This window comes from Onychomys torridus, unplaced genomic scaffold (genome assembly GCF_903995425.1).
Source record: "Onychomys torridus unplaced genomic scaffold, mOncTor1.1, whole genome shotgun sequence".
In the NCBI taxonomy this organism is placed as follows: domain Eukaryota; kingdom Metazoa; phylum Chordata; class Mammalia; order Rodentia; family Cricetidae; genus Onychomys; species Onychomys torridus.
In genome coordinates this window covers 21,548-35,549 of record NW_023413368.1, presented here as the reverse complement: position 1 = coordinate 35,549, position 14,002 = coordinate 21,548, and the positions used below count along the sequence as shown (strand labels likewise).

At 40.1% G+C, this 14,002-nt stretch overlaps 1 gene segment (V, D, J or C); it reads right to left on the bottom strand.

Moving 5' to 3' along the window:
* Positions 1-6,299: 6,299 nt before the first annotated feature.
* LOC118576266 lies at positions 6,300-6,932 on the bottom strand. The segment is given in 2 exon segments: positions 6,300-6,733; positions 6,881-6,932. Coding segments are annotated over 2 exon segments (486 nt in total).
* Positions 6,933-14,002: the final 7,070 nt, after the last annotated feature.

The window sequence follows — 14,002 nt, the reverse complement described above, 5'->3', positions numbered from 1 at the left end:
TTGGTTCTTAAGTGTACCAAACTCACAAGGCAAGTCCCCTGCAGGACCTTACTGAAACTCCTCACTCATAAACAAGGACCTCCTTCTAAACCATGGCTGAAAAGGCAGCGCCCTCTGCTGATTACCCTTCAAATTACACCACAGATGTCTGCACAATACACTGTGAACAAATTTGAAACCTCACCCAAAGGAGGCAGGACTCAAGTTCACAGTGGGTGCCTGACATCTCTAGTGTTACTGAGCTATGTATATACATTTTTTTAGTGTGATAGGTGTCCATAAACACACACACACACACACACACACACACACACACACACACACACACGCACAGCTGATAAAATTTATCTATTTTTTTCATTTTATTTTTTTTTTTAGGTAATGTTATGCAGTTAATTTTTATTATGCTCACCTGCTCATTTAAATACTGACAGATCCATTCACTTTTACCCACAAATCCAGTTTTGTCCATCCTTTTTAAAAATAAAATACCTCAAGGTTTGCATTATAGGATGTGCTTCCCATATACACTAGGATGTGTGCCCTCCATTGGGGGTGGACTATGAACCAGGGGATTCACCTTTAAAGAAACCTGAGTCTCACTCCCAGCAGCTTCCAACTGCCCATAGCTCCTTAGCTAATGGTAAGAATACGCACCTTCCCTCTGTGGTCAAATTGTGTATTGTCTGAACCTTTGCAGATCTTACGTGTGCTGTCCAACTCTGTGAGTTCCTGTGTGCAGCTGCCCTGCTGTGTCCAGAAAATACTTTCTCCTTGTGGTCACTTCCCACCTATGGCTACCACAGTCTTTCCACCCCCCTTCCTCATTGACTTGTTACATTGGGAGGAGGGTGTGTGATGTTCATGTCCCTCATGGGGCTGAGTGTGCCACAGCCTCTTCTTTTCTGCAGCACAGTGATTCTGGTTCTCTATGAAAATCACCATATACTGTTGCAAGGAAAATGGAAAGACAAAATTGTATTTCAATGTTTAAAATACATTTTGAAAACAAAGGAGAAAATGTCCAAAATTGCTTCAGTGTCTGGAAGCTAACCTACTTATTTTGTATTTTTAATGACCACACTGTAGTTGGCATTTGTCAACTAACATCTGACACATGCCATACTGAAGGCCTGTGACTAAATGTGGAGACCAATAGGGGAAGATAACCAATGTTGACCACTGAATTACACACACACACACACACACACACACACACACACACACACTCACATACACATACACATACACACACACACACACACATATATACTCACACACATGGAGAGAGAGAGAGAAACAGAGACAGAGAGACACAGAGAGAAGTTACACTAATTTAAAAGCCTACTTTTACAAAACCCAATTTGCTTGTAATAGTCTAACATTTAGTTTTATTCAGAAAATGTCCTGTTCTTGCCACACAAAGACTTTACTTATTACATTTCCTAGAAGTTTCTATACCATTGCCCTGAAATATTCAATCTCACTTGTTAAACTCTGTGTATATTTTAATGTACAAAAGAGTCTCGTGATACTCTTGCTAGCCTTGTCTGTGACTGTAGCCTATTATATGTACATGATACATGTAACCTGAAGTACTTAGGGGCATGTTAATGCCACATAAATCGGAGGTTGGATTTTGGGTATGCTGTGTCATTGTTGAAAAATTTAGCTCTTAATCTTTCATTTGCTCTCATTATCCTAATGGATGAAATGAACCCAAAGGCAATCAGAAGAGAAAGTACAAACAAGGTCTCTAAAAGAGCTCCAGTTCTTGCTTTGAGTTTAAATAACTGGTCAACATGTACATTGGGGAAGAATTTCTGGTATCTGAGGTATACTACTCTGCCCACCTCACTGCTGATTGCTAACAGGCAGCACATGCCCTGGACTGCAGTCTCTATGGATGAACAGGAGACCATGGGAGCCACAGCAGCCTGGGAAGCTCAGGATGGCAGGGTTGTTTCCCTGCTCTAGTTCTCCACAGAGCAGGTGGACAATGTCCAAGCTGCATGGCCACAGCCTCTGAGATAGGGATTTGGAGCACATTGGGTTTGAATGCTGGCTTGGACAGTTGGTCTCACTCTATATGCTTCTTTGTGATTTAATTGACAAACAATACTTCCTAGTAAAGAAAACCTTGTGGTTGGTAAAGAATTTCTCAGCTTGAAAAGCACTTGCTGCTAAGCATAAAGATGGAAGTTCAGATTACACACCCACTTGACTAGCTAAGTATCCTGCCAAACCTACAACTCCAGCTTTGAGGGATTGAACACCATCTTCTGTCCTTCACATACTCCCAGAGATGTTGTTGTACCCATTTTGTGAAACCCCAGAGACCACCAAGTAGTCAGTTTCCAATGCAAGCACATAAGGGTCCTTTTATTCAGGTTCAACCTGGGCTGCCACATGGCAGATGGAAGGAAGTGTGGTGGTGGCCACGAGCCCAGGTGTAGAGGGTTTTTATAGGGAAAAACCACAAGCCAGGAATTGGCAACTTGGGATTGGGTAGAAGGGGAAAGGTGATTTTTTGAAACTATTGGTCTAGACTTTGGGCTCAAAACCACAACCTGATGAACAGGATTATCTGACCTGTTCAGCAGGATTATCTAGGTATCTCCAAGGGCCATAAACCACAGACAGGATGTCTGCAGGCATATATGGATCCTGTTAATCTTTCCTTTAAACAGCAGACAGGATGTCTGCAGGAGGATACTGCTCTGTATCTGTTCAAGTTATCATGGCATATTTCTGAACCTGTAAATTTAAGTCTAGGCCTTTACAGTGTGTGCACCCATGATGCACACACAAGTTTGTGTAGACTCACATGGACCTGCACATGCACAAATGTAAATAAAAATCAAATCTTAAAAAAGATTAAAGTTCAATCCTTAAGGGATCATAGAAAAGAATTCAGTCATCCAAGAAAGTGGGGATTAGGGTTTATGGGGGGTATCTTTGTCACCCTTCCTTTGCTGTGAAGATATACCTTGACCAAGCGTACTGTTAGAAAAGAAAGTGTTCAATTTGGGACTTGCTTACTTTCAGAGGGTTAGTCCATTATTCTTGAAACACAGTCAAAAGAATGATGTATGGTGAACAAAGCCTTTAGGAACCATGAGAGAGGCTCCAGGGAAAAAAAAAAATGCTGAGGGCCATTTAACTGAAGTGCATTGTGTTCCCTGGTTTGTTTTGGGGAGTGATTGCATGCCTCCTGCGTTAAACATCTTTATTCAATTCATAAGATGTATTTATTACCATTGAATGTCAGAATACAGCTATAGAAACCAGTCTTGTGAGTATATTCTGAACCTTTATGTGGCCTTCTGCCTGGCTTTTGTGCTTCCTCATACATAATCTGTAGTATGTGCCAGTCAATGGTGTTTCAATTGGCCGGTCCAGAGAAAGTTCTATCAAAGGATGCTCTGTTAATGTTTATCATGTGCTTACTGGTGTTTATTTACATGTTTTTCTGATGGTGTTTCGTTGCACCCAGTCAGTCTTCTTTGAATCATTGCTTCCTTTGTTGCATTTGAGTATAAAAGTATGCTGAAACTGAAGTATGGTTGTCTATAATATTAGACTGTAGTTGGCCCTAATCTTTCAGATTCTCAGATCCCAGGTCAAGCAGACAGCTCTGCATAGGTCAGCAAAAATCAACACAGTATCATCATGTTAGGGAACATGGTGGCATGCAGGCAAGTACTGGGGCAGTAGCTAACACATGTATCCTTATGTGAAGGTAGAGGAGAGAGAAAAACAGGGGGGATATAATGGGCATGACATAGATTTTTGAAACGTTAAATCCCATCATCAGTGACACAGTTCCTCCAAAGAGGCTATAGTTCCTAATCCTTTCAAATAGTTACTTCCTGGTGACTAACAACTTAAATCTATGAGCCTCTAGGGGCCATTCTTATTCAAACCACCAAATTCCACTCCTGGTCCCCATAAGCTTGTAGATATATCATAATGCAAAAATGCATTTGTTCCAACTTCAAAAATCCCAATAGTCTAGCACAGTCTCAACATTGTTTAAAAGAAAATCGCTTCTGAGACATAAGGAAATCTCTTAATTGTGATGTCCTGTAAAATGAAAACCGAAAAACAGATCATATACTTCTAACATATAATGGCAAAGAATACATATTATTATTATTCCAAAAGGGATGAAAGGGAACAACATAATAAGGTAATGGTGGACCAAAGAAAATTGAAAACCATCTGGGCAAACTCCAATCTCTGCATTTCAATGTCTGACATCAAAATGCTCTTCAGATCTCCATCTCCTTTCAGCTTTATTGACTGTAACACATTTCTTTCTCTTGGGCTTGTTGCACTACCTGTTAGAATCTTTCCTGACAGATACCACAAGACTCTGGCATCTCTAACATCTTGGGGTCTCCAAGGCAATCCAGGCTTAACCTTCACAACTCCATGGTTTTGCCTCTCTGGACCTCTATTCAGGTATACCCCCCACTACATGCCTGGCCTCAGAGGGCTTCCTTGGTTACAGAGGGAGGTTCCACAGAGTTCATCCTGGATTCTAAAATAGAATCCATGTTACCAAGGCTGCCAAGTTCTCCTGCTTACTAAACCAAGGATTGGCTCCCTTGTTAAAACACATCTTGGCTGGGCGGGGGTGAGGTGGGGTGGCACATGCCTTTAATCCCAGCACTCTGGAGGCAGAGCCTGGCGCATCTCCTCTGTGAGTTCAAGGCCAGCCTGGGCTACACAGTGAGTTCCAGGAAAGGCTCAAAGCTACACAGAAAAACCCTGTCTTCAACCCCCCCCCCCAAAAAAAAATCTTCTTGATTTCAATTGTCTCCTTTACCACCTAAGCTTGGCTGTCCTGGAACTCACTCAGTAGACCAGGCTGGCCTCAAACACAGACATCTACCACATGATAGATTTTGACCACTGCATAAAGACACCCAAATGGTGATAATTTTGTTATTATAAATTAACCTGTCTTCACTGTCTCTTAGATCTCTTTAAATATTTTCCAGCAGCTAAATTCTTAGGAAGCTCAGAGTTATGCCTTGAAGTATGCAGGATTTCTCAATTCTCTCTTCTGCATCTTCAATGATGCCTTTGCTCTCCTGCTGACTTCTGAACTAAGTGTTTGTATTCAGTGAAGCCTATTTCAATCTGATAAAAATACTGTTCCCAACTTCTGGCTCAAGTTTAAACTTGACAAGGATCTAATACTTTGAAAGACTTGGGGAGTTCACCCACCAGTATTGTGAGATATATCTCCTACTGCTAAGAGCCAACTGACTGATTTTCCTACTTTACTTTCTCTTTTGGATATTGAAATATTATTCACTGTGGATGGGAAGGAGAGCTTGAAGTCTCTAGATGCTTAAGTTAAACATCTTCCATGTTGTTCTTGCTGGATTAGGTGTTCCAAGACAAAGATTCACTATGTTGCTCAGCTAGACTTCCAATCCTAGGCTCAACCATGTCTCCTGCCTTGGCTTCCAAGATAGTCAGAGCTCCCACAGCCTTCAACTAAGTAGCATGAAAACATTTAAATTTATAGGCTAATTAAATTTTTCCCCAATGGAAAGCTTGTTAGTATGTATGGAGCATTAAGTGAGTAAACCCTGCAAAGTGTTAGGCAATGAGAAGTCCCTTTTCCATTCTGTGCACTGCCGATGGCCATAAAAACTGCAGCTGCTTCTGTTAGCTAAAAAATTTACCTTCAAAATCTTATTTTGTTCATCTATGGAATACACTTACGAAAATATTTCTTTAGTGAAATTCATATATTTTCATGATATGAGCAAACTGAATTCTTCTTTCCCTCACAGATGTCATTTGTCTATTGTAAACACACCTGCATCCTGGTTTCCATACATGAATTTCTTGAAGGTAGATGGGGATATAAAAAGCAAAAAAAGAGGAATTAGATGTAGTTAGTGGTCACATACATTACCACTTCCCTGGTAACCAGAGGAGATTAAGGTAAAGACAATTCTATGTGATTTCTATCACATAAGGCATAGTCAAAATAAGTGATATTGATTTGTAATACCTATACATTAATAGCATGTTGACAAGAGTGTAGGGTGATGGGGACTTTATAATTTCCACTTGGTACAAACCAACCACACAGAAAAATATTAGTGCAACCACTTAGAAAAATAATTCTACTAAGCCAGTTAAGGACATAGATCTTAAACTTCAGTGGTACCTGAGGAGCAAAGGGAGACTGGAGAGAAGTAAGCCATGACTTCACCTTGGTTTGTCTCTGGCCTGAATGAGTCTAATTCTTACAATCACTGCCTCACTTGTCACCTGCTACTGCAAATGAAAACCCTCTGCCCCTCTGCCAGGCTCTGCCCCACAGCAGGGTTTTGCTGGAGCTCTAGGTGCAGGTTTGAGTGTGGGCTGCAGGTTCCTGGAGAGCACTGTGCACTTGCTGCACAGAAGTAGGTGGCTGAGTCTCCGGGCTGAGAGGCTGTGATGTGCAAGGAGAGCTGTTTATCACTTTTACTGAAGAAGACTGTGAGTCTTCCATCTTCCTTTTTATTCAGCACAGATCGTATGGCTATCAGAAGTGTAGGGCCATCACCAGGGAACTGCCGGTACCATGGGAAGTAGTCAAATTCACTGTTCTCATAAGTGCAGTTCAGAACTGAAGTCCCTCCTTCCAAGATTGTCAGAGATTGGGGACTTTGTCTCACCTGCTGCCGTTCACGTCTGTCCTGCTGTTGGCCATTCACCCCTGTGTAGAGACACAACAAATGTCATTAGTTTCCCAGGTTTGTACTACCTGCTTGTGGTTTCAGCACCCATGATTTTGTCCTGTGCCCCAGTTATCTCACACCTCCACACTAATCACACATCCTGAATTTTCTCCTTCATGACTCACAGGCTAGGTGAAGGGCTAGGACTAAAACGGATGACTTCAGGATCTTATCCATTCCTCCTAGACTGAAGCTTGGGGAGAACTCCAGTGACCTTTTATCTCCACACAGACACTGAATCTGTCTTCACAGGCACTTAGTTTTTTTCAACAGGCTCCACCCCCTCATAAACACTTTGTCTTAAGCTATTTCTGATACCGAAAGTACTTCCCCATTTTGCTCAATTTTAGTATTTCAGAAAAAATTAATTGAGAATCAGAAATCCCCTCATTGTAATTCTACCATTATACACTGTTGGTAGGAATATGTGTTGATAAAGCCACCAAGAATAGCAGTGTTTTTCTTCTGAAATATAAAAAGAACTGGAAAGCAAGAAAGCAAAGAAGAAAGAAAGGAAGAAAGAAAGAAAGAAAGAAAGAAAGAAAGAAAGAAAGAAAGGAAGGAAGGAAGGAAGGAAGGAAGGAAGGAAGAAAGAAAAAAAGAAAGAAAGAAAGAAAGAAAGAAAGAAAGAAAGAAAGAAAGAAAGAAAGAAAAAGACCAATGATCCTGCTAATATCATTTATGGATATTTATCCAGTGAAACTGATGTCATCAAATAAGAGAGAGACCTGCATATACATGTTTATTACAGCACTATTCACTATTGCCAAGATGCAGCCTAGATACTACCTGTCAAACTATGAATGAAGAGAATATTGTACTTCAAACAATAGAGCAAATTTCAACCACAAGGAAAAATGAACTGGCGCCATCTGTAGAAAAACAGATGGTATTGAAGGACATCATGTTAAGCAAAATAAAGCAGACATGTAGAGACACAACACATGTGTTCTCATATGTGAAACCTAACAAAAAAGGAAAAGAAGGAAAAATAGAAAGTAAAGATTCTTTGAAAATAGAATTTATACAAATGAGTAAGGGGGGAGATGGGACAGGGGAAGGGAGAGGACAACAGAGGATGAAGGAGAGAAGAATATCAGGAAATCTATGCAAATGCATATACTAAAATTTTACAACAGCCAACTGCTTTGTACAATTAATGTGTGCTTATTATTACAACTATATGATAAAATAACAAATCAATTTAAAATTTTCTTCATTCTAGAAGTTTATATACACACACAAATTAAAGGAGTTAAGATGGAGTTACCCTGGAACAAGAATAAATCTCCTAGATACCACAGGGTATCAAATAAAAATGCCAGTGCCAGGATTGGGTTACCTCTTTTGGTATTTGAACTGGTTTGCTTTCTATTACTAAGATAAATAAACATAGAGACCAAATTAAACTTAAGGAGGGAATAATTTATTTGGTTTACATTTTTTATCGTAGTCCATCACTGAAGTAAGCCATCAGGAATTCAAGCTGGAAAAGTGGCAGGAAACATGTATGAAATCTGCTCACTAACTTGTTCCTCCCGTCTTGCTCATCTTGTTTTTTATATAACCCAGACCTCCTGCCCAGGGATGACAATGCTCAATGGGGGTTGGGCCCTCCCATGTCAATTGTTAATAAGAAAATGTCTACAAACATGCCTCTAAACAAGTGTGAAAAAACTCCTTGATTGAGGTTTCCCTCTTCCTGGTATCTCTGGTTTACATCAAGTTGACAAAAATTTACTATCACAACTGACACCTTGTCAAACTAAAACATCCAAACAGCGTCATTTAGCCATAATCTTTTCTTTATTGTTCATCTCCAAGATCTCATTTTAGTATCACAATATAAACCATAGTAAAACTTTTAAATAACCAACTTTTGTTATTTACATGGAGTAAAACTCATTTGCTAAAAACAATGACATCATGAAATGTGCTGGCAAATGGATGGGACTAGAAAATATCATCCTGAGTGAGGTAACCCAAACCCAGAAAGACAAACATGTATGTACCCACTTGTAAGTGGATATTAGCTGTAAAGTAAAGGATGACTGTGCTATAATCCACAGACTCAGAGAAGCTAAGCTTTTCTATGGATTCACAAAGATACGATATATGATGGAATATTTTCAATGAATTTGTTAAGTGCAAATGGACTAGACATTGTTAATGTATTTATTGCCTGTATATATTGTATATAGTTATTTTACTTATTGCATATAGTTTATATATTATTATAACTTTTATATTAGACAAAAAAGAGAAAAGGTGGTGATATTTTATCTGTGTATCCCAATAAAGCTTATCTGGGGATCAGAGGAAAAAGCCAGCCACTAAACTAAACATAGATGTCAGGCAATGGGCTGGGCAGTGGTGGCACATGCCTTTAATCCCAGCACTTGGGAGGCAGAGGCAGGAGGATCTTTGCGAGTTCGAGGCCAGCCTGGTCTACAGAGTGAGATCCAGGAAAGTCACAAAGCTACACAGAGAAACCCTGTCTCGAAAAAAAACAAACAAACAAACAAACAAAAAAAAAAAGGGTCAGGCAATGGTAGCACACACCTTTAATCCCAGCATTTGAGAGGCAGAGATTCATCCAGATCTTTTGTGAGTTCAAGGCCATGCTGGGAACAGAGCCAGGTATGGTGTGGCACATTCTTTTAAATTCCAACACTAGTTAACCATAGAGGTCTGGGGATCTGTACAGACAGACAGGAAGTGATAGAGCTGGGCAGAAAGATAAAAGTGATGTATCTGAGTGAAGAGAGGAAGTAAGATGGCAGGCACAGAAAGGATATAGGCATGGTATAGAAGAAGTAGGTCTCTCTGGGAGCTGAGGAGTGGGTAGGCAAGGTTGGCTGTGGCTTGTCCTATTCCTCTGACCTCTCAATTTCCACCCTAATGTCTAGCTCTGGGTTTTTTTTATTAATAAGACTGTTTAGCAATTCCTCTTATAAACCCGAGATGATAAGGGCTCACAGAGACTGAACCAACAATCAAGAAGTCTGCATGGGACTGACCTAGACCCTTTGCATATATGTTACAATTGTGCAGCTTGGTCTTTTTATGAAACTCCTAACAGTAGGAGCAGGGACTGTCTCCTTCTGTGCTGCCTGCTTTTTGGGTCCATACTCCTCAGACTGGGTTGCTACCTCCAGCCTTAACAGGAGAGAAGCTGTCTAGTCTCTCTGCAACTTGGTATGCAATGGTTGGTTGATATCAGTGAGAGACCTGCACTTTTCTGAAGAGAAGCAGAGGAGGAAGAGTGGATGTGGGGAGGGGTAGAGGGAAGGTGGAGGACAGGAAGTAAAGGAGAAGAAGGGAGGGGAAACTGAGGGCAGAATGTAAAAACTAACAAATAAACAAATAAATAACAAAAATGTTCCATCTTTGTAACGTAAGTAATGTCTTCGGTGAGTTTCTATAAAACCCAAAATAGTTACAAACTTCTAATTATTTTATTTTATGCTTTTATTTTTATTTATTTTTTGGTTATTTGAGACAGGGTTTCTCAGTGTAGCCCTGGCTGTCTTAGAACAAGCTCTGTAGACCAGGATGACCTCAAACTCACAGAGATCCTTCTGCCTCTGCTGCCCAAGTGCTAGGAACAAGGTGTGTACCACCACACCCAAACTTCTTATTCCAAAGGTGAGAACCAGGACACACTTAAATCAGACACAGCAAATTCACAGTGCCTAGGCCTCAGCTTCTTCCTGTTTCCTTCAGTCCTGCAGCTTCCTCTTTGCCAAAACCTGCATCAAATGTGGGACTCTTACACATTGCCATGTTGGGTTTCCATATTGCAGTGAATCCCTGACCTCCCCAGACCATAGCTTCTGTGTGCTGAATTTTAGAAGATAATTCCTATGAGATTTACTTCAGTTTAGCTAGCCCCTTTTTCATTAAAGTTGATTCTTCAGCACCAACTCATCAGGATCAATTGTTCAATAAAGCAAAAGTTCCATTTCCACATATTCTTAATTCAAAACATCTCATCAGCAGTCTTGCTAAGTTTTTGCTGCTCTCTTAGACTTTGCAGCCAAGCCTCCATTGTCTGTACCTCTCCTAGCATTCTCATGTTCTAACCTTCCAGAAGAGCTCATTAAATGCTGACGACTCAATGGCCTTTACTAGCCCAAAGTTCCAAAATACTTCCACAATCCTCCCCAAAGGCAACATGGTCAGGTTTATCATAGAAATACCCTCATGTTCCTAATATCAATTTCTGTATTAATTACTTTCTGCTGCTGTGATAAAACTCTGACCAAAAAGAATTTGGGGAAGAATGGGTATTTTCCATCTTACCACTTCCCTATTACAATCTATCACTGAGGGAAGTCAGGGCAGGAATTGAAGCAGAGAAAATGGAGGACATCCATTAATGGCTCACAGTCTGTGGCCTTCCAGGCTTAATTTTTAATACAACCCAGGACCATCTGAGGACGGGTCACACTGCGCATGGTGTTCTGGGCCCTCCCCTCCCTCCCACATCAAGCATGAAGAAAATGCCCCCATAACATACTCACAAGACAATCTGAGGGGAACAACCACCATTGTTGGTCAGTGCAGTGCTAAAGACAACCCCTGTCCAACATTATAGGACATTTTCAAATGCTATTCTTTCCCCTCCAAAATTTGGTGGTAAGCACCTATTCTTGAAGATATCAATAGTTGTAACATAGAACACAGACAAAGGAAGCTAGTAGTGACCTGGAAACTTCACTCCTAATGGATGGCTCCATCCTGCTTGAATGTGCTATGCATGCTACTAGGGGAGGAAAGCAATCCTCTGTCTCACCCAGCTGTGAACACTGTGAGCTATGATAAGAACTGGCCTGGAAAGACATGCCCACTGGTGCAGTAGTTGCACAAACATCTTGGTAGTAACCAACGACTCTCTGATAATGCTCCATAAGATGAAACCCACACCTGGCATCATTATCAAGTCAAGAATCTCTGGCTAGGTATGTTATGTCCTAGAAGAGAACTTACTACAAGTAGTCTATTAAATGGGAATAATATGAATCCAACTCCTAATGACTTAGTGTTGTACACATAGATTGATGGTAATCTCAACCCTTATTAGAGAAACTAATTACAATAGATGACTAACATTGTGCCTCATATCAGCTAATACTCAGAGAATAAAAGACTAATGAGACATCTATATGATATACCTGATCCCTTCTCCCAAGGGTCAGGGATCACTGTGGAAGAAAAAGCAGGAAGAACATTGGAGCTGGAGGTGGTGGATGATTACAAGGAAATGATATCTTCTGGATACATATGAAGCCACAGTTTTGTGACAGTTTGCACCTAGCCTGTGCAAGCTTAGGGCAGAAAAGTATCCTAGCATGGACAAGCAATGTGAGCATGAGTACTCCAAGTACATGTGATCAGGGAGGCATCTGTTCAAGCCCAGAGCATTTGGGTTTTATTGAAAATGTAGATAAGATAATTCAGGACACATAGTGGATATAATATGCCGTTATGAGATAAGGTTATGAACAAGTGAAGCATAGAGATTATGCTCCAATCACCTAAGAGAACTTAAATTTCATTATGATTGTTCACATTTCCATGGTTTTTATGATCTTACAAATGAAAGATTTGAATTAGTTGAAATTTTATTATATTCTTATAAAATAATGACCAGGTTAACTAAATGCATGTAAGAATACACCTGTGGGAACAAAAATGAGAAATTAACAGAATGCTTACATAGGAAAGGCTTTGATCTTCAGATCTTCAGATGAATGAGAGAATATGAAAACATTCCGCAACCTGCACAGGACACACACCTCAAGAATGTAGCATTTCTCCAGAAATTTGAACAAACACTTTGTATCTTCCTCATCTGCACAATTTTATAAATGAAGTAAAAATATTCTAAGAAGAAAAACAATAAAATTCTATCCAAACAGGTTATACTTCAGCATCCTAGAGGTTTTTGTTGTTGTTCTCTTTTATTTATTTATTTATTTTTACATTTGGTGTCTTTTTTTTTTTCTTCAGCCAGACATCTATATCTAAATGGCAGCACCACACAGCACTGATACCTGCACAGTCATTCTGATGACACAGACTGCTTCTCAGTGAAAACAGACCTGTGTTATGGACAGCAGGGAGATGCTGGACAAAGATGATGACAATTACTGGTGGAGGATTTCTGATACTAGCAGAAAGAATGGTTGGTTTAAAACAAAGGGACTTTTCTGAAGTTATTTCTGAAGTTTTCATTAGATATTAAAATATCAAATGCCTGAAAACAGGGACATGAAACTGAAAAAGTTAAACAGGATGAGGAAGATGTCCTGTGTATTTGCTGAGTGCCATACTGCCTACTGTACAGTAGAGCTTGGATGTCTTTCATGATACACACTGTTCTAATCTTCATTCTCGGCTCAGCACTCAAGAGCAGAAAACTGAAGCCTACCAAAGACACCTGTGTGTCTAGACAGGACGATGAAGGAAGAAGGATGAGGACACTGCTTCCTGATCCAGTCAGAGAAGATCCTGATGGAGGAGAAGACTGAGCTGGCTTCAAGCCATGAGTGAATTTCGAAGTGGAAAGGATATACAACATAACTATAGGCACAGGTCACATAAGCTTGGCTGGATATTGGACCAAGTGTGGGGGACAATCTTAGAAATGTACATTAGAGAAGGTAATGTGGCCCCAGCCATGTAGGATAACATGTATCTGCATAGTGTTCACTTGCAAATAAATTCTTATTTGTCAACACTATGGGCCCAGGATAAACAGGAATAATAAGGTAAACAGCTAGACAGATACATGTTTTTTTCTCTATGTAAACTTAAGCACATAGCAGAAAATTTAGGTATTTTAAATAATCATCTCTAGCTTATTCAGGAGTGTGTGGAAGAGCCACAACCTTCACCTGCTCTGAAGCAGCACTGCCCCTCTGTGGACAAATAAGGTCTTCACTCCAGTGTCCTGAGCTTAGAAGACCAGGCCTTGAAGAAAGTCATTGAATCTTTCTCTGGAGCCAATATTTTTGAGATGGAAAGAGATGTTTGTCTTTGTTGAGGTCAGCTGTAGCCTAGTTTTCTCCACCTTCCAGCATTTCTACACACCTCCCCCATGGTTCCCTATCTTTCTTTTATACCTAAAACCACTTTGTTCTGGAGAAGCCATTTATTTGTTAAAAGGAAATGACAATGCTTGTTACAGTAAAGCTTATAAAATAAGCAAATATTTGGATTTCACATGAGTCATATTTTAT